Source organism: Bombina bombina, chromosome 3 (assembly GCF_027579735.1).
Source record: "Bombina bombina isolate aBomBom1 chromosome 3, aBomBom1.pri, whole genome shotgun sequence".
In the NCBI taxonomy this organism is placed as follows: domain Eukaryota; kingdom Metazoa; phylum Chordata; class Amphibia; order Anura; family Bombinatoridae; genus Bombina; species Bombina bombina.
Genome location: NC_069501.1, coordinates 1,045,244,228 through 1,045,263,196, shown reverse-complemented (window position 1 = coordinate 1,045,263,196; position 18,969 = coordinate 1,045,244,228). Strand labels below are relative to the sequence as shown.

Genomic DNA, 18,969 nt, shown 5'->3' with positions numbered 1-18,969 from the left:
GCATTTCTGCCTTTTATGAGGGTGTGTAAAATATTGGCCAGTGATGAGGCCACTACAGGTCATACAGCCCGCACAGCAATAACAGCCATTTTTTTTTCAGATGTAGCCAAGAGGTTTTCTAATGTGGCTTCTTTGAGGATCTATATTTACCAAAATGTCACGCAATGATTTAGAGCGTTTAAAACCCACCATAGGTGGTGGCATACCCTGAAAAGGTAGAGATTGATCTGTTGCCAATATGTGCCTTTTCAGGGTATGCCACCACCTATGGTGGGTTTTAAATGCTCTAAATAAATCATTGTGTGACATTTTGGTAAATACAGATCCTCAAAGAAGCTACATGAAAACCTCTTGGCTACATCTGGAAAAACGTTTCCAAATTTTTACTTTCAATTTGTAATACCAGAGTAAAAAATGGGGGGGGCTATTGATTTAACTTGAGCGCAGTCTAAGAGTGATAAAAAGGTATCAATCCACTTCTAATCTATGCCTTGGTCTGCAGTTATAGCCTGTCAGTGTGACTATGTGCAGTTATAGAATTTACTTTATGTTTACATTCTATATCCTGGATTATGGTCTCAAGTATAACCTTCATCAAATTATTTGTTTACTAGATAGCTAGAAATTGATCTGTAAACTAAAATGACTAAAAAAATTAAAGATTAAAAACTAATGAAAGAAAAATAATTTGAAAACTAAATTTTAATGTAGAGCTCGAGAATGTAGACAATACATATTAAAATAACATTTGGTACAAAGTAGGTTTAAAAATAGTTAAATAGATTAAAGAGTAGACATTAAAATATTAATGAAGGAAAGTGTTTAAAATACTATCTTACTGGAAAATAATCTATATTTAGTCCTTTAATTAAGTCAGTAGAGTGGATTTTAATTTAACTTTCAATATTCAATGTTGTGTTGTAAATGATTCATCCTGGCAAAAGATGTTTTATAGAGTAAGTTCCAGCATTCTTATATTCCCCTTTAATATAATGCAATTAAGCCTTTTTTTAAAAGAATAAATATTAGTTCAGTTTAATCCATTTTTTTCTTTAGGTACCTGGAGTGCCTCCTTCGTCAGGCTTGTAATGGGCTATTTTTATACTGCCCAACATGGAAAACATTTATGGATCTACCAACGGAAATCAGCCAAGAGCACGGTTTCAATACAGACCAATACTCTGATGTTTCAGGTGTGTTTAAGTAACAATTTGTAAGCATGATGTTGTGAATTTGAGCTGCTCTTCCTGGTTTAATGCATTTTAGAAAAAGCTTTCCCAGAATTTATTGTGCAGACTATTGAATCTAAACTTTAGTTCAACCACATAAACCACATAGAAAATTACTCTTATGTGTTTTTTGTAATAGACTATAGACTATATAACAAGTTGAGTACAATTAATAAGGCACAGTGCATTACTTTGAGCTTGGCATTGGAAGTTATTGCTTAAAATTAATTTTAACTTAACAGATATGTTTAACCAAAGCATTTGAATGCACGCAATACATAAGTATTCTCTATACATTCAAAGGAAAGTAGTAGTGGCCCACTGGTTGCGCTTGCATTACTAGCTGTTGGTTAAGTGTTGAACTTCCTCGCAATCTGAAATACCCCATTAATATTTAGCACTTAAGAAAACCAGATATTAACTGTTATCACTTGCTATAATGTATTAAAACATGCAGGTGGTGTATAGCAAAGAACCTAACCAAAAACACTACTTGAGTGGAATTTAGCACTCCATTGGCTTAGCACTCAAGCTTTATCCCACTTGAATTTTAGTGCAAACCAACATAGAATCTATTACATGAAATAAAAAAAGACATAATTGCTATCTGGCATGAATATTGTAGCGTGCATTATTCTACCACAGTCACAATTTGTATTAAAAGGACAATCAACTCAAAAAATGCTATTGTTAAAAAAGATAGATAATCCCTTTATTACCCATTCCCCAGTTTTGCACAGCCAACACAGTTATATTAATACACTTTTAACCTCTGTGATTACCTTGTATCTAAGCCTCTTTTGACAGCCCCCTGATCATGTGACTTTTTATTTATTGACTTGTATTTTAGCTGTGTTGTCAGAACCCACAGGAATGAACACAATGTTATCTATATGGCTTACATGAACTAACAGTCTCCTGTTGTGAAAAGCAAATTAAAAAGCATGTGATTAAGAGGCTGTCTATGGTGGCTTAGAAACAGGCATACATTTCGAGGTTTCAATGTTGGTTGTGCAAAGTTGGGTAATGGGTAGTAAAGGCATTGGGACCTATTTATTAAAGGTCTTGCGGACCTGATCCGACAGTGCAGATCAGGTCCGCCAGACCTCGCTGAATGCAGAGACCATATCCCCCCCCCTCTGACTCGCGGTCAATCGGCCGCCAGCAGGGAGGTGTCAATCAATCTGATCATACTCGATCGGGTTGATTTCCGGCGATTCCTGTCCGCCTCATCAGAGCAGGCAGACAGCGTTATGGAGCAGCGGTCTTTAGACCGCTGCTTCATAACTGCTGTTTCTGGCGAGTCTGAAGGCTCGCCAGAAACACGGGCCCACAATCTCCGTTCGGACCTTGATAAATGGGCCCCATTATCTAACTTCTTAAATACTAACAATTTTAGTGTTGACTATCCCTTTAAGCATAGTCTTGTGATACAGTGCAAAAATGCATCCGGCAGGAATTATGCTCCAACAATATTAAAACGATAGTCAAGTTAAAAGTAAACTTTCATGATTCAGATAGAGCATGCCATTTTTAACAACTTTCTAATTTACTTTTATCATCAAATGTGCTTTGGTATTCTTTGTTGAACGTTAAGGCTCATATGCTAATTTCTAAGCCCTTAGACAACATTATTTCATGTGTGCCATATAGATAACATTGTGCTCACTCCCATGCATTTATTTATGAGTCAGCACTGATTGGCTAAAATACAAGTCTGCCAAAAGAACTGAGGTAAGGTGGCAGTCTTTAGAGGCTTATATACTTGTAAATCACAGAGATAAAATGTGTATTAATATAACAGCATTGGGAATGCAAAAGAGGAATGCGGAATAAAGGAATTATCTTTCTTTTTAAACAATAATATTTTTCAAGTAGACTGTCCCTTTAACAATCCATACCACTTGCATTATTGCATTCCACCTATAATCTGGCCTTTATATCATGTAATATCTCCATAAACTTAAAGGGATACTGAACACACATTTTTTCTTTCATGATTCAGATAGAGCATGCAATTTTAAGCAACTTTCTAACACTCCTATTATCAATTTTCTTGTTCTTTTGGTATCTTTATTTGAAAAATTAGGAATGTAAGCTTCAGGGATAGGCAAGGTGTCCATACACGGACACTGGTGTCCGTGACAAGCCCTTGCAGTGTCCGCCACAACCTTAGTATATCTTTTCTTTCTGATTAAATAATAGGAATAAAAAAAAATATGTAGTGTGAATAAAGTTAGTGGCTTGTCAAGAGACTGCTAGCGATATTGGGTAATAAGTTATGGAATAAATAAAGCCTGAGTGAAATACTGGATGTTTATCTGCATCTGTATAATAACACCAAGCTCTATACAAAGACACAGTAGTGACACTGGCACATGGGTATAGCGAGAGGAGGGCTGGTTATAGGATCAGTGTTACCTGCATCAGTATAATAACACCCAGCACTATATAATGACACAGTAGTGACACTGGCACATGGGTATAGCCAGAGGAGGACTGGTTATAGGATCAGTGGTATCTGCATCAGTATAATAACACCCAGCACTATATAATGACACAGTAGTGACACTGGCACATGGGTATAGCCAGAGGAGGGCTGGTTATAGGATCAGTGGTATCTGCATCAGTATAATAACACCCAGCACTATATAATGACACAATAGTGACACTGGCACATGGGTATAGCCAGAGGAGGGCTGGTTATAGGATCAGTGGTATCTGAATCAGTATAATAACACCAATCACTATATAATGACACAGTAGTGACACTGGCACATGGGTATAGCCAGATGAGGGCTGGTTATAGGATCATTGGTATCTGCATCAGTATAATTACACCCAGCACTATATAATGACACAGTAGTGACACTGGCACATGGGTATAGCCAGAGGAGGGCTGGTTATATGATCAGTGGTATCTGCATCAGTATAATAACACCAAGCACTATACAAAGACACAGTAGTGACACTGGCTCATGGGTATAGCCAGAGGAGGGCTGGTTATAGGATCAGTGGTATCTGCATCAGTATAATAACACCAAGCACTATAAAATAATGTTTTTAATTTCAAATGTACCTTGATATCCTTCACTAAGGTCTGTACTTTGGAAATTGTCCGCCAAAGCCTTTGTCTGTGCCTATCCCTGGTAAGCTTACGAGTCGGCCCATCTTATATAAAAATACCAAGAGAATGAAGAAAAATTGATGATAGGAGTAAATTAGAAAGTTGGTTAAAATTGCATGCTCTATCTGAATCATGAAAGAAAAAAAATTGGATTCAGTATCCCTTTAAATACCCTAATCTTGACCATGCAATATCTCCATAAGCTAAACTGCACTAATGTGCTACCTGTTATTTTAAAGCAGGATGGGGAACCTTGGCACTTCTGATGTTTCAGAACTATATTACTCATGATGCTCAGGCTAGTTGAACATCATGGGAAATGTAGTTCTGAAACATCTGGAGGGCCAAGATTCCCCATCCCTGTCTTAAAGACACGCTAAAGTTAAAAATAATGTTTCATGATTCAGATCATGCAGTTTTAAAAATCTGTACAATAAAATCTACTGCCCAGTAAAAATTTGTGTATGTGCATTGTCTTTTTATTATGTACTTGTTGATTATGCAATTCTACTATAATTAATAGTTCTTTTTAGATTTTATCTGGAGACTAGTGAGTCCAACTGCTTTATTGAGTTGTCTTTTTAAAGCTAAGACTCAGTTTGTTTGATTCAGTAATTTAAGGGGGACTTACTGAAATGTTATGAAAGAAGCTGATTTTAGCTTCCAAGTTACTCCAGGATTTTTCTTATTTTGTTTTATATATATATATATATATATATATATATATATATATATATATATATATATATATATATATATACATGGTACTATTTTCCTTAGTAATGTGTATAAACTTGACAAATATTTTTATTTCAGACTAAGCATTAATAAAAAATAAATACAATTTATTGAGACATCCATATATGTGTTAACTAACAATACAAAATGCTGTGGGTGGAGTATATATAACAAAATTATATGGGCATTTTTATCAGTGCTGTTTATGTTGGTGAAATATAAATTCTGGATAATATTCATAAATGTTAGTTATACAATATTGCTTTATTTTTTTTTAATATTTCTTTTTTTCATGTAACTGGCAAGAGTCCATGAGCTAGTGACGTATGGGATATACAATCCTACCAGGAGGGGCAAAGTTTCCCAAACCTCATAATGCCTATAAATACACCCCTCACCACACCCACAATTCAGTTTTACAAACTTTGCCTCCTATGGAGGGGGTGAAGTAAGTTTGTGCTAGATTTCTACGTTGATATGCGCTTCTCAGCATTTTGAAGCCCGGTTCCTCTTAGAGCACAGTGAATGTCAGAGGGATGTGAAGGGAGTATCCCCTATTGAATGCAATGGTTTTCCTCACGGAAAATCTATTTAATAGGTTCTATGTTATTGGTTGTAGAGATTCATCTCCTACCTCCATTTTTCAGATCGATGATATACTCTCATATTCCATTACCTCTACTGATAACTGTTTCAGTGCTGGGTTGGCTATCTGCTATAGGTGGATGGGTGTCTTTCGGTAAGTATGTTTTCATACTTTCAGCTATGGTTTGACACTTTATGTATTAATATAAAGTTCTAAATATATGTATTGTACTTATATTTGCCATGAGGTTTATGTATATTTCCTTTTGCAGACTATTCAGTTTCATATTTGGGAAAAAACATATTTAGGAAAATATTAGGGTTTAGTCTTTTTTTCAAATTGACTGCTTTTTCATTAAATTTTCGCGGGCAAAATTAGGCTCGCGAGTCGCAAAATGCTGATGTTTATTGCGTCATTCTTCGCGCGAGAATTTTTTTGGCACGAAGGTACGTCCGGTGATGCAAGTTCGTCATTTCATTTTTAAAACCCCATTCCTATGTGCCTCTTGCCTTTTTCTATGTCAGAGGGCTATGCTGTTTGCATTTTTTTCCCATTCCTGAAACTGCCATATAAGGAAATTGATCATTTTGCTTTATATGTTGTTTTTTTCTCTTACATTTGCAAGATGTCTCAATCGGATCCTGTCTCAGAAACCACTGTTGGAACCCTGCTGCCTGATAACAGTTCTACCAAAGCTAAGTGTATCTGTTGTAAATTTGTGGAGATTATATCTCTAGCTGTGGTATGTAATAGTTGTCATGATAAGCTTTTACATGCAGAGAATGTATTCATCAGTAATAGTACAATGCTTGTTGTTCCTTCAACATCTAATGTACATGATATCCCTGTGAATATAAAAGATTTTATTGCTGATGCGATTCAGAAGGCTTTGTCTGCTATCCCGAGTTCTAATATACATAAAAGGTCTTTTAAAATGTCTCATAAAGTTGATGAAATTGCAAATGACCGACAACATACTGAATCATCCTCCTCTGATGAGGATCTATCTGATTCAGAAGATCCTACCTCAGATATTGACACTGATAAAGCTACTTATTTATTTAAAATGGAGTATATTCGTTCCTTGTTAAAAGAGGTGTTGATTACGTTGGATATTGAGGAAACTAGTCCTCTTGACATTAAAACTAGTAAACGTTTAAACTCTGTTTATAAACCTCCTGTGGTTACTCTAGAGGTTTTTCCAGTTCCTAATGCTATTTATGATATGATTTCTAAGGAATGGAATAGGCCTGGTACTTCTTTTATCCCTTCTTCAAGGTTTTAAAAAAATGTATCCTTTGCCAGTAGTTAGTTTGGAGTTTTGGGAAAATATTCCCCGAGTTTATGGGGCTATTTCTACTCTTGCCAAACGTACTACAATTCCTATGGAAGATAGTACTTCCTTTAAGGACCCTTTAGATAGGAAACTTGAATCTTATCTAAGGAAAGCTTATTTATATTCTGGCTATCTTCTCTGGCCTGCCATTTCTATGGCTGATGTTGCAGCTGCATCAACTTTTTGGTTGGAAAGTTTAAGAAACCAAAGCCAACCCCAAGTCTGCATGAAGGTGCAGTCCTGATTCCAGCTCAGCTGGTAGAGGGGCAGATTAAGATTCTTCCAAAGTATTTGGGCAGATTCTGTACAAAATCATTGGATTTAGAGTATTGTCTCTCAATGTTACCAAATAGGTAATTCAGAGTAAGACCTCCTGTGAGAAGATTTTTTCTCTCACGCATCCCAGCAAATCCAGTAAAGGCTCAGGTGTGTTTCAGACCTGGAGCTTTCAGGGGTAATAATACCAGTTCCATTTCAGGAACAGGGTCTGGGGTTTTATTTAAATCTATTCATTGTCCCAAAGAAAGAAAATTAATTCAGGCCAGTTCTGGATCTGAAAATTTTGAATCATTTTGTAAGAGTGCCAACTTTCAAAATGGTGACTATAAGGACTATTCTGCATTTTGTTCAGCAAGGTCATTATATGTCCATGATAGATTTACAGGATGCATATCTTCATATTCCGATTCATCCAGACCACTATCAGTTTCTGAGATTCTCTTTTCTAGACAAGCATTACCAATTTGTCGCTCTTTCATTTGGCCTAGCGACAGCTCCAAGAATCTTTTCAAAGGTTCTCGGTGCCCTACTCTCTGTAATCAGAGAACGGGGTATTACGGTGTTTCCTTATTTGGATGATATCTTGGTACTAGCTCAGTCTTTACATTCTGCAGAATCTCACATGAATCAACCAGTGTTGTTTCTTCATAGACATGGTTGGAGGATCAAATTTACCAAAAAGTTCCTTGATTCCTCAGACAAGGGTCACCTTTTTAGGTTTCCAGATAGATTCAGTGTCCATGACTCTGTCTCTAACAGACAAGTGACGATTAAAATTGGTTTCAGCTTGTCGGGGCCTTCAGTCTCAATCATTCCCTTCAGTAGCTATGTGCATGGAAGTTTTAGGTCTCATGACTGCAGCATCGGACATGATCCCCTTTGCTCGTTTTCATATGAGACCTCTCCAGTTTTGTATGCTGAATCAATGGTGCAGAGATTATACAAATATATCACAATTAATATCCTTAAATCCCAATGTTGACTCTCTCTGACTTGGTGCTTAGATCACCATCATATAGTTTAAGGGGCCTCTTTTGTTCGTCCAACCTGGACTGTGATCACAACAGATGTAAGTCTTTCAGGTTAGGGAGCTGTCTGGGGATCTCTGAGAGCACAAGGGATATGGAAATCTCAAGAAGCGAGGTTACCAATCAATATTTTAGAACCGTTTATTTGTTTTCAGACAGACAATATCACAACTGTGGCATATGTCAATCATCAATGTGGGACTCACAGTCCCCAAACTATGAAAGAAATATCTTGGATATTTGCTTGGGCGGAATCCAGCTCCTTTCTAATTTCTGTGGCTCATATCCCAGGTGTAGACAATTGGGAAGTGGATTATCTCAGCCATCAGACTTTACATTCGGGGGAGTGGTCGCTCCATCCAGATGTGTTTTTTCAGATTGTTCAGATGTGGGTTCTTCCAGAAATAGATCTTATGGCTTACCATCTGAAAAATAAACTTCCCAGGTACCTGTCCAGGTCCAGGGATCCTCAGGCGGAGGCGATGGATGCGTTAGCAGTTCCTTGGTGTTACCAACCTGCTTATATCTTCCTGCCTCTGGTTCTTCTTCCAAAAGTGATTTCCAAGATCATTATGGAACAATTGTTTGTGTTGCTGGTAGCTCCAGCATGGCCTCACAGGTTTTGGTATGTAGATCTTGTTCGGATGTCCAGTTGCCAACCTTGGCCACTTCCTTTAAGACCAGACCTTCTGTCTCAATGTCCTTTTTTCCATCAGGATCTCAAATCATTAAATTTGAAGGTATGGAAATTGAACACCTAGTGCTTAGTCATAGAGGCTTCTCTGACTCAGTGATTAATACTATGTTACAGGCTTGTAAATCTCTTTCTATGAAGATTTATTATCGAGTTTGAAAGTCTTATATTTCATGATGTTCTTCTCATAAATTCTTCTGGCATTCTTTTAGAATTCCTAGAATTTAACAGTTTCTTCAGGATGGTTTGGATAAAGGTTTGTCTGCAAGTTCCTTGAAGGGACAAATCTCTTCTCTTTCTGTTTTATTTCACAGAAAAAATGCTCAGTTTACTGATATTCACTGTTTTTTACAGGCTTTGGTCCGTATCTAGCCTGTCATTAAATCAATCTCTCCTCTTTGGAGTCTTAATTTGGTTTTGAAGGCTTTACAGGCTCCTCCTTTTGAGCCTATGCATTCTTTGGACATTAAACTACTTTCTTGGAAAGTGTTGTTCCTTTTGGCAATCTCTTCTGCTAGAAGAGTTTCCGGATTATCTGCTCTTTCTTGTGAATCTCCTTTTCTGATTTTCCATCAGGATAAGGCAGTTTTGCAGACTTCATTTAAATTTCTACCTAAGGTTGTGAATTCTAACAACATTAATAGAGAAATTGTTGTCCCTTCTTTGTGTCTTAATCCTAAGAATTCTTTGGAGAGATCCTTACATCTTTGGATGTTGTAAGAGCTTTGAAATATTATGTTGAAGCTACTAAAGATTTCAGGAAGATTTCTAGTCTATTTGTTGTCTTTTCTACTTCTAGGAAAGGTCAGAAGGCTTCTGCCATTTCCTTGGCATCTTGGTTAAAGCTTTTGATTCCTCATACTTATTTGGAGTCGGGTCAGGCCCCGCCTCAGAGAATTACAGCTCATTCTACTAGATCAGTCTCCACTTCGTGGGCTTTTAAGAATGAAGCTTCAGTTGATCAGAGTTGCAAATCAGCAACTTGGTCTTCTTTGCATACATTTACTAAATTCTACCGTTTTGATGTATTTGCTTCCTCAGAAGCAGTTTTCGGTAGAAAGGTTCTTCAGGCAGCTGCTTCAGTTTGATTCCTCTGCTTATGTTTAAGTTTTTTCTTTCCATTTATGAGAATAAACTTATATTTTGGGTTGTGGATTAATTTTTTCAGCGGAAAATGGCTGCTTTTATTTTTATCCCTCCCTCTCTAGTGACTCTTCTGTGGAGTTCCACATCTTGGGTACTACTATCCCATACATCACTAGCTCATGGACTCTTGCCAATTACATGAGAGGAAACATAATTTATGTAAGAACTTACCTGATAAATTCATTTCTTTCATATTGGCAAGAGTCCATGAGACCCACCCTTTTTATGGTGGTTATGATTTTTTGTATAAAGCACAATTATTTCCAAATTCCTTTTTTGATGCTTTTTACTCCTTTCTTTATCACCCTACTACTTGGCTATTCATTAAACTGAATTGTGGGTGTGGTGAGGGGTGTATTTATAGGCATTTTGAGGTTTGGGAAACTTTGCCCCTCCTGGTAGGATTGTATATCCCATACGTCACTAGCTCATGGACTCTTGCCAATATGAAATAAATGAATTTATCAGGTAAGTTCTTACATAAATTATGTTTTTTAAATTCGCAAGTGATACAAGTAAAAGTGTTACAAAACATAAAGCTCCCAAACAAGTTATGTTATGTTCACTTTATGTCCATGGAATACTAATTCAGTTCTTGATAATAACTTTGTTCACTCTGAATTATTCATTTTTAATAATAAAGAAATGAGAAAACAAAAATATAGCAAAACAATACCAGATCTATGTGCGAAGAAATATAAAACTTAATATTTCACCTGCTCAATCATGTGTCAAATTGGCATATATCTATGCGATACATTGGATTGGAGAGGAGGAAAATGGACGGGAAAAAAGGGGATGGGGAGGGGGACGGAGGCAAGATCCTAAAAATCAATTCTTTTCAGGGTTTCTGTTAATAAAATGGGGGACCCTTCATCTTATACTAGAATCTTGTGAGAAACTTCATAAGTTGCGAAGGAACTCGTGTTGTGTGTCTTCCCATATGAATTTCATATCATGGAAAAATGTTAGATTATTGGATCTGAAGTAACTATATTCCTCCATTAGGAGGGTGTTTTCCATATGTGTGAGCCATGTGTTAAAAGTGGGACTTAATTAGGATTTCCACACTTTAGCAATCAAGGATCTGGCAGAGTCAATTGAATTAGTCTGAGTCTCAGTTTACATTTCCATTTGGGTAGTAGGTTTAGAATTTCAGTTGTTGGTTCTAATGTGAAATGTGCGTCTAGGCCTATTACATGTTTTATAATGTTTTGTATAGTTTCCCAGAAAGCTTTCAGTTTGGGGCAATCCCACCAAATGTGCATTAATGTGCCTTTTTCCCACAACCCCTCCAGCACATATCCGAGGAGGTTGGGAACATGCTTTTTAATCTAGTACCACCTTGTAAGCAGTTTCAAGTTGGTTTCTAGGAATTTGGTAGATGAGGAAGACTTCCTCATGTTATTAAACATTTGTTTCCACTCTGTATCATTAATTATCTTGCCCATGTCTTTGTGTCATCTATCTATGTAGTCTGGATGGTTAGGATTTTGAGCTGTCATTAATATTTTTCTGGCCCATGAGAGTGTATGTCGAGCTGGAAGCTCCATAAGGCATATGCATTCGAAAGGTGTCGGGTTTCTTGTTAGTGCATCTCTATGGGTGTGTGTGCTAATTAAATGGTGTATTTGACTATATTTCAACCATTTAGAAAAGGCCCCTCCCATTACATCTATAAGGTCTTGTCTGTCTCCGAGTTTACCTTCTCTAAGCAGTGTAAAAATCGGGACCGTAATATAATTTCCCATTTGTTTAAATTAATTAATTTGAGTTCAATACCCCCTTGGAGTTCGGCATTGGGAGATATAGGAGACATAGGAGACCTCAGTGTTGAAATATCCTTATATTTTCGTACAATAGTATCCCATAATTTAAAGAGATGTGAGTATATAGGGTATTCTTTTAACAATGGCGGTCTATTTTGTTTCGCTACCAAACACAAAGCTCCAGGTGATGGAGTGTGTTATATTTGTGAATCCATTGGGATCCATGCTTTTGTGTCACTGTTTCTATGCCAATCAATAATTCTCTGTAAACAAGTAGCTTGGTAGTACATTTCTATGTTGGGTAAACCTAAACCACCCTCCCTGACTGGTCTATACATAGTCAGTTTCTGTACTCTAGATTTTGTTGTTCCCCACACGAATGAGTTTAATGTCTTTTGTGTTTGTATAATGAAAGATTGTGGTAGGAAGATTGGAGCTGCCTGAATTGTGTATAAAAGTCTACGGAGGATGTTCATTTTCAGGATCTGTAATCTACCCCACCAGGAGAACGGCCGGTCTCTCCAGGACTGTAGATTATTATTAATTGTTTTGAGTAAATTAGTCAAATTTAAATCTAGAAGTGTTTTTGGATGCGGAGTAAGAAATATCCCAAGGTATTTTATTGCTTTAGGTTGATGTTTAAATGGGCAGGATTGTAAAAGAGATTGGAATTCGGCTTTTGGTAGAGAGGCTTTTTGTTCGTTTATCATAAAATTGGAAAGGTTACCAAATTGTGTCAGTTCTTTTAATACTGCAGGTATTGCAGTTTTGGGGGAAGAAAGGGGGAAAAGGACGTCATCAGCATATAGAGAGAGCTTGTATTCTAGAGGCCCTACAGTTATTCCTGTAATTTGTGGGTTGGATCTAGTTCTTTGGGCTAATACCTCCATACTGATGATAAATAATATGGGAGAGAGGGGACAGCCCTGTCTCGTACCATTATGGATCTAGAAGGGCTTGGATAGTATACTATTAACTCAGACTTTCGCTGTGGGCATTATATATAAATTATATATAAACTTCTACGAAACATTTTTTCTCCTATTCCTACTCTTTTTAAGGTGGCAAATAAAAACTTCCAATCCAATCGATCAAATGCCTTTTCAGCATCAGTTGAGAATATTACCATCTCATATTTAGTAAATTTGGCATGATCAATTAATTGGAGTGTTCTAATGATGTTGGCCCTGGGTTCCCTGCCAGGCACAAAATCTTCTTGGTTCGGGTGGATGATTTGAGGTAAAATTTTATTGAGCCTGTTTGCTAATATTTTGGTATAGATTTTCAAATCCGTATTTAACAAAGAGATGAGCCTATAGTTGCTAGTGAGTTTAGGAGATTTGCCTGGCTTGGGTATGACTGACACATGGGTTTCAAGACATTCAGGTGGGAGTTGGCTAGTTTCATCTATTTGTGTGTAAAGTGCTAAAAGTTGTGGGGCTAACGTGTCTCTTTATAGTTTATAGTATTTGGTGGAGAAAAGGTCCGGGCCCGGGCTTTTGTTCAAAGGTAAATTGTTTATAGCTTTGTGTATCTCTTGTAAAGTGATGGGTTCGTCCAAGGCTTCCATATCACTTGTTTGGATTTTATTTAAATCAGTACTCTGCAGGTATAGTTCTAATTTGTGAGCTTGGAGGAGAGTGTTTCATCCTAGGAGATCATAAAGTTCCCCATAATAATCCTTAAAGGATTTGGCTATTAATTTGGGTTCTGCGGCTTCCTGTCCTTGTGAGTCTGTAATATTAAAAATATTGTTATTTAAAGAGTTGTGTTTCAATGCTCTAGCAAGCAAAGTTCCTTCTTAATTGCCCCATGAAAAGAAATTTTATTAAGATAAAGGGCTTTTTTTGAAAGCTTCTTTGTGTAAGTGTTCTTTTAGAAGTTCTCTCGATTTGCTTAACGCCTGTAGCAAATCTTTCCTCTGGGGACAATTTTTTTGAGCTGTTTCATCTTTCTGTAATTTTTGTATGAGTGTTTTATATTTTGCTATTATTCTACATTTGTGAATAGCCTTCTGTTTTATTGGATGCCCCTAATTACTGCTTTATGTGCCAGCCAAGTAATTGGGGCTTTGACCAAAGTGTTGGAATTTAACTGAAAATATTCTGAAATGGCTTTTTGAATCTGTTCCTTGTTAAGAGGGTCATGTAACATTGCTTCGTCAAGCCTCCACAAGAAAGGGCAAAGGGGGATTGAGGGCAACGCTAATTTTATTGATACTGAGGAGTGATCAGACCAAGATATTGTTGAAATGTTGGAGTCCGGTATCAGGGGTAAATTACTATGGTCTATAAACCAATAATCAATTAAATCGCGATTAAGAATGGGCAGGATTTGAGTAAAATGAACAATTGCGTGTTGTTGGGTGTATTGTACGCCATAAATCCATAAGAGTGAGACTTATAGGGTATTCACGATTAGATTTATTGTACTAGGTGTAACTGAACTACGTCCCTGAGAACAATCAAGGGTCTGGCATAGGGATACATTAAGGTCTCCTCCTACTAATAAGGTTCCCTTCTTCACTTCTAAAAGTTTATTACACACTCTCTTAAAAAACTGTGCATGACCTGTGTTTGGAGCATAAATGTTAGCAAAGGTGACTGGTCTATTAAATAATAATCCCACTAAAATAAGAAATCTACCCTCTCTGTCTACATGTTTTTCTAAAAGTTTAAATTGTGTGTGCCTATCTACAAAATACCGACCCCGTTGTTTTTTTTTTGGTGCGGGAGTGGAGAAAAGATGTGGGGAAGTCTCGTGAATGAAATGTACGTTCTTGTTATTAATAAAATGAGTCTCCTGGACAAATATAATATTAGCCCTCTCTCCGGAACAATTCAGAGTGATTGAGCGCTTAGTGGGGGAATTTAATCCTTTGCAGTTTTGGGTGATCAGTATAAGATCTTTAATTGATGTGCCCATTAGAGTAAATATTAATATAATCGCTTACCCTGTGGGTCTTGAAGTAGTTGAAGTCGCATACCTGATATGATTCTTTTATATTCTATCAAACCCCTTGTCAGTATAGAGTGGGTGGGAGCCTCACCTCCGTCCAGGGAGAAATATGGGGAAGTGGGATAGAGAGCTATGAGCATATATAAAGACTGGTGAACCCTTAAATCACAATGAAAAGAGATAAACCTATTAGTGATCTGGATGTAATATATAAACCATTTAACAAACACAATAGCATAGAATAACTTTGGATGAGGGAATCATGAGGTTGATCTCTCAACCAAAAAGGGGTTAGATTACACCTAAGGAGAAAAGTACAAATAAATGGAGAGATACACAGTGCATAGTTCACAACTAGCATTGACCATTGCTTAATACTTGAGTTATCAAAATACCTGAGAACACCTGAATCTGGTATAATTAACAAAAACAGAAAACAGGCAAACATTGCCGAATATACAACAACATAGTTATTACTCAAGCTACAATTATAAAAGGATATTCTTGTTTTGCGGGCAGTCCGCGAGAAATCCTGCAGCGGTAACTCCCAATACTATTATATTCCCTTATAAAGTAAAACTGTAAGTGAATCACAGACTCATTAAATCAGTCTAAGTCAAGATCGGTCATTACAGTGTGTGAGTAGATGGAGTGTCTCTTGCTCTTTTCTTTATCCAATGCGAGCATTGGGGTCTTGGTTGACTGGCTGATCCAAATGAATTTGCATCTTTGGAGGTGTCCAAGGAAGGTAGTGATGGGGTGGTGATGTCTAGTAGGTGACAGAAATCTCCTAGGTCATCTGGAGAGGGGTAAGTCACCATCTTGTTATTCTTCATCACTTTCACACAGAAAGGAAATCCCCATCTGTAGTTGAGTCCTTGATCCCTTAGATGTAGAGTGAGAAATCTCACCTCTTTTCGGTTTTGTAATGTGAGTGGGCTAAGGTCTCCAAAAAATTGTAGTTTGACATCATCAATTTTAAAAGATTGTTGTACCCTTGTCGCATTCATGATCTTTTCCTTATCAGAGTATTTGTGGAACCTCAAGATTACATTCCTTGGAGGAATGGGCCTCAGTGCCCTGTGTGCCCTATCTAACTCTATGTCTGGTAGTTGTTGGTCATTCATTAGTTGTTTGAATATTTTTTTAAATAAAAGGTTGGAGGTTGTCGGATGTTATGTGTTCAGGAATACCCCTGATGCGTAAGTTTTGCCTCCTACCTTATCCAGGTCCAGGTGTAAAAATTCAATTTGAGACTCTTGGGTTTCAACTTTCCTTGTTAGTATGTCAGTATTTGACGAGTATTCCTCAGCTTGCTTCTTTAGATATGATACCCTGCCTCCTAGGTCAGCTACATCTTTTTTAATTTCAGAGATGCCTTCACTCAGCATCTGGCTGACCTTCTGGAAGAAGGCAGTGAGATCTGCTTTGGTTGGTAATTCTTTTAAATCAGATCTTGTGATAGGAGTGTCCCCGTCTAAGGAAGAAGTTTATTGAAAATCTTCTTGTGTCATAGGTAAATCTTCCTCTTCTAAGGAGTTTGCTTGTACAGTTTTAAAGTACTTGTTCATCTTGACGCTAGATTGTAGAGATTATTTGGTGCCTTTATATGGTTTGAGAGACTTTCTAGTCGCCATGTTGCACTAGGTATTGATGGATTAATTAGCAGATTTTTGTAAAATATTCTGGAGAGAGGTAAAGTGCTGATTTGCAGACCAAGATAATAATAGGCCAGATTTATTCCAATCCCGGCCTGTAATGGTGAGCTTTGTATTTAGCTGTTTTATTTAGCTGTTTATTTTTCCCCCTCTTGACTGTTATTGTTCTGATGGGGTTTTTATAAGACTGTTAGCTAGTTGTAAAAAGTCTATTTTAGTGGTTGATACTCCTATTTTGTTTGGTGTTAATGTGCAATTATGAACATCGCTTACCTCCTCAAGATGACAGTCCACTGGACAAAGGCAGGTTCTGCAGTGCTAAGGTGTTTTCTCTGTGCTCTCCTGTGTGATCGTTGCTCCTTGGTCATCCGACATCCACTCTTTATGAAGCGATTTGTGCTCTGGGCCTCTGCTACATTAGTAAGCTACGTAGCACAAAATCCACATACAGGGTATCCCAGGCAGGGCAGCAGGGGCGCAATTAATAAAAGTGAATACCCGCTTCATTTTAGCTCCATTCTCAGGTTATTCTGCCGTTTTGAAGTCCTCATAGGTTTAGGTGTTCCATCCTTTAGCTCTAGTGGTTCTCATCCCCGTGGGACCGATATGATTCCCCTATGGTGCAGGAATAGATACAGAGCATTAAGTGCAAGCTGCCATTTTAAGCCATGGTCGGCTCCGCCCCCACAGTATTGCTTTTAATTCTTATGCGGCTCTAGGCACTGGGAAATATTTTGCCAAAATGCCCTCACACACACAGACAACCCCTCCCCTACAATATTAGCTTCATATATTTCTTACATACAAATGTCAGAAATACACAAAGTGGTTATTTTCTCACAACAGACAACCAGGAATCCAAACAATTTTATTGTATGTAAAATATTTTTCTGTTTATACACATTTTTCCTTTATTAATACCTCAAATATAAATAGAAATCTGCAGTAAAAATGATAGGTTCATATTTTTTTTTTATTATTCTGCAGCACACTACAAATGCACAGTTTGCTTTTTAAAGAATTTCAGTCCTATAAATTGTGCAATTAAAGATCTCGATTTAAGTGTATTTTGTACCTTCTGTTTAAATAAAAAAAAAAAACATTTCAGAGGAACTATTTCATTAACTTGGCTGCTGCCAGAGGGGCTTGGAAAGCATTTTATTTACAGATAGTCATGTTAAAAGACATTTTCTCACCCCTCTTACGACAAGCAAACAGGCTTCCTTTTTGCAAAATGCTGCAGTATTTGAGTTGAAACATCCCCCAGAGCATGTTGCCATAGTGATATCTCCGGCCTCCCATCTTTTAGTGAGTTTTAATTCTTGTCAACATTTATTAGACTTTTGCATATGATTGTGGAGAAATCATATTCATTTATTTTGTTTGTTAATTTAGTACAAAGCACAGAAATATATTTCAAGAATCCTTTGCACTAGGGGCCTTCAAAATCCGCTTTAATTATTGATAAGTAGAATCCCCCCCCCCTGATATTTAGGTTTGTTATTAAAATTTCCATTGGTGTTGCCATGTCATAAAAGAGACTTGTTTAATACATTTATAGCTTTATTGAGTTATTTCATTATTTACAGAGCTATAAAATCAGTTTACTGTTTTAATGTGATTATGTGCTTATTTAAAGCAGGCTGACACAACCTTTGGCATTTTGCTTCCGTTTCCTAGTACTGAGTAATTTATTTTCTATCTTCTATCTGTGACAGTTTAATGTGTATGTTTTGGGTAGTTTTGTAGCACTTTGAAGAGCTGCTTGCAAGGGTTAATAAAACTGAGTTATAAACTGTTTTCAATTCAATCTTTTCTCATTCAGGGCCTGATATTCAAAAGCTCTCCACTCAGGTGAGATGATCTAAGACATCTCGTCAGTATGGAGAGGTCCCTAAAAAATGTTAGAAACACAAATGTGAACTAGAGACATCTACATTACTGTATAAAGTCTAAAACAAATCCCAAAGATTTTGCAGGACTTCTCTTCATGCCAGCGAGGTTTTGAATATCAGGCCCTCGGTCAGAAAACATGAGGGGCTCTCATGTACCAACTACCGCAGAATATGATAGAGCCTTACAAGTAATTAATAATGATAATAATAATAATAATAGCAGGGACATTAAAGTGTAACATCTATATGCGCATGATTTTTGAGCTGTGCTTTTTTAGTTCATGACTAGTGCCAGTCTGGTAATTGTATGCATTTAAATATGACTCTTTATTAAAACTTTAAACACCATGACATTTTGTTGCAATGTAAACTTTCTTTTGATCAAGGAAAACAATTGACATGTTTTTTTCTAAATGATTCAGAAATGAAAGCTTTGGCAGAGTTAATTGGTCCATATGGAATGAAGTTTTTGAGTGAAAATCTCATGTGGCATGTAACTTCCCAAGTAGTTGAGCTGAAGGTAATG

At 36.9% G+C, this 18,969-nt stretch overlaps 1 protein-coding gene across 1 annotated transcript in view; it reads left to right on the top strand.

Moving 5' to 3' along the window:
* The window catches only part of NCKAP1L (NCK associated protein 1 like), a 605,812-nt gene that overhangs the window by 350,459 nt on the left and 236,384 nt on the right, over positions 1-18,969 (top strand). Inside the window, exons 22-23 of the mRNA XM_053708267.1 lie at positions 1,057-1,193; positions 18,866-18,963. Coding sequence (XP_053564242.1) covers positions 1,057-1,193; positions 18,866-18,963 — 235 coding nt within the window. The remainder of the gene's footprint in view (positions 1-1,056; positions 1,194-18,865; positions 18,964-18,969) is intronic.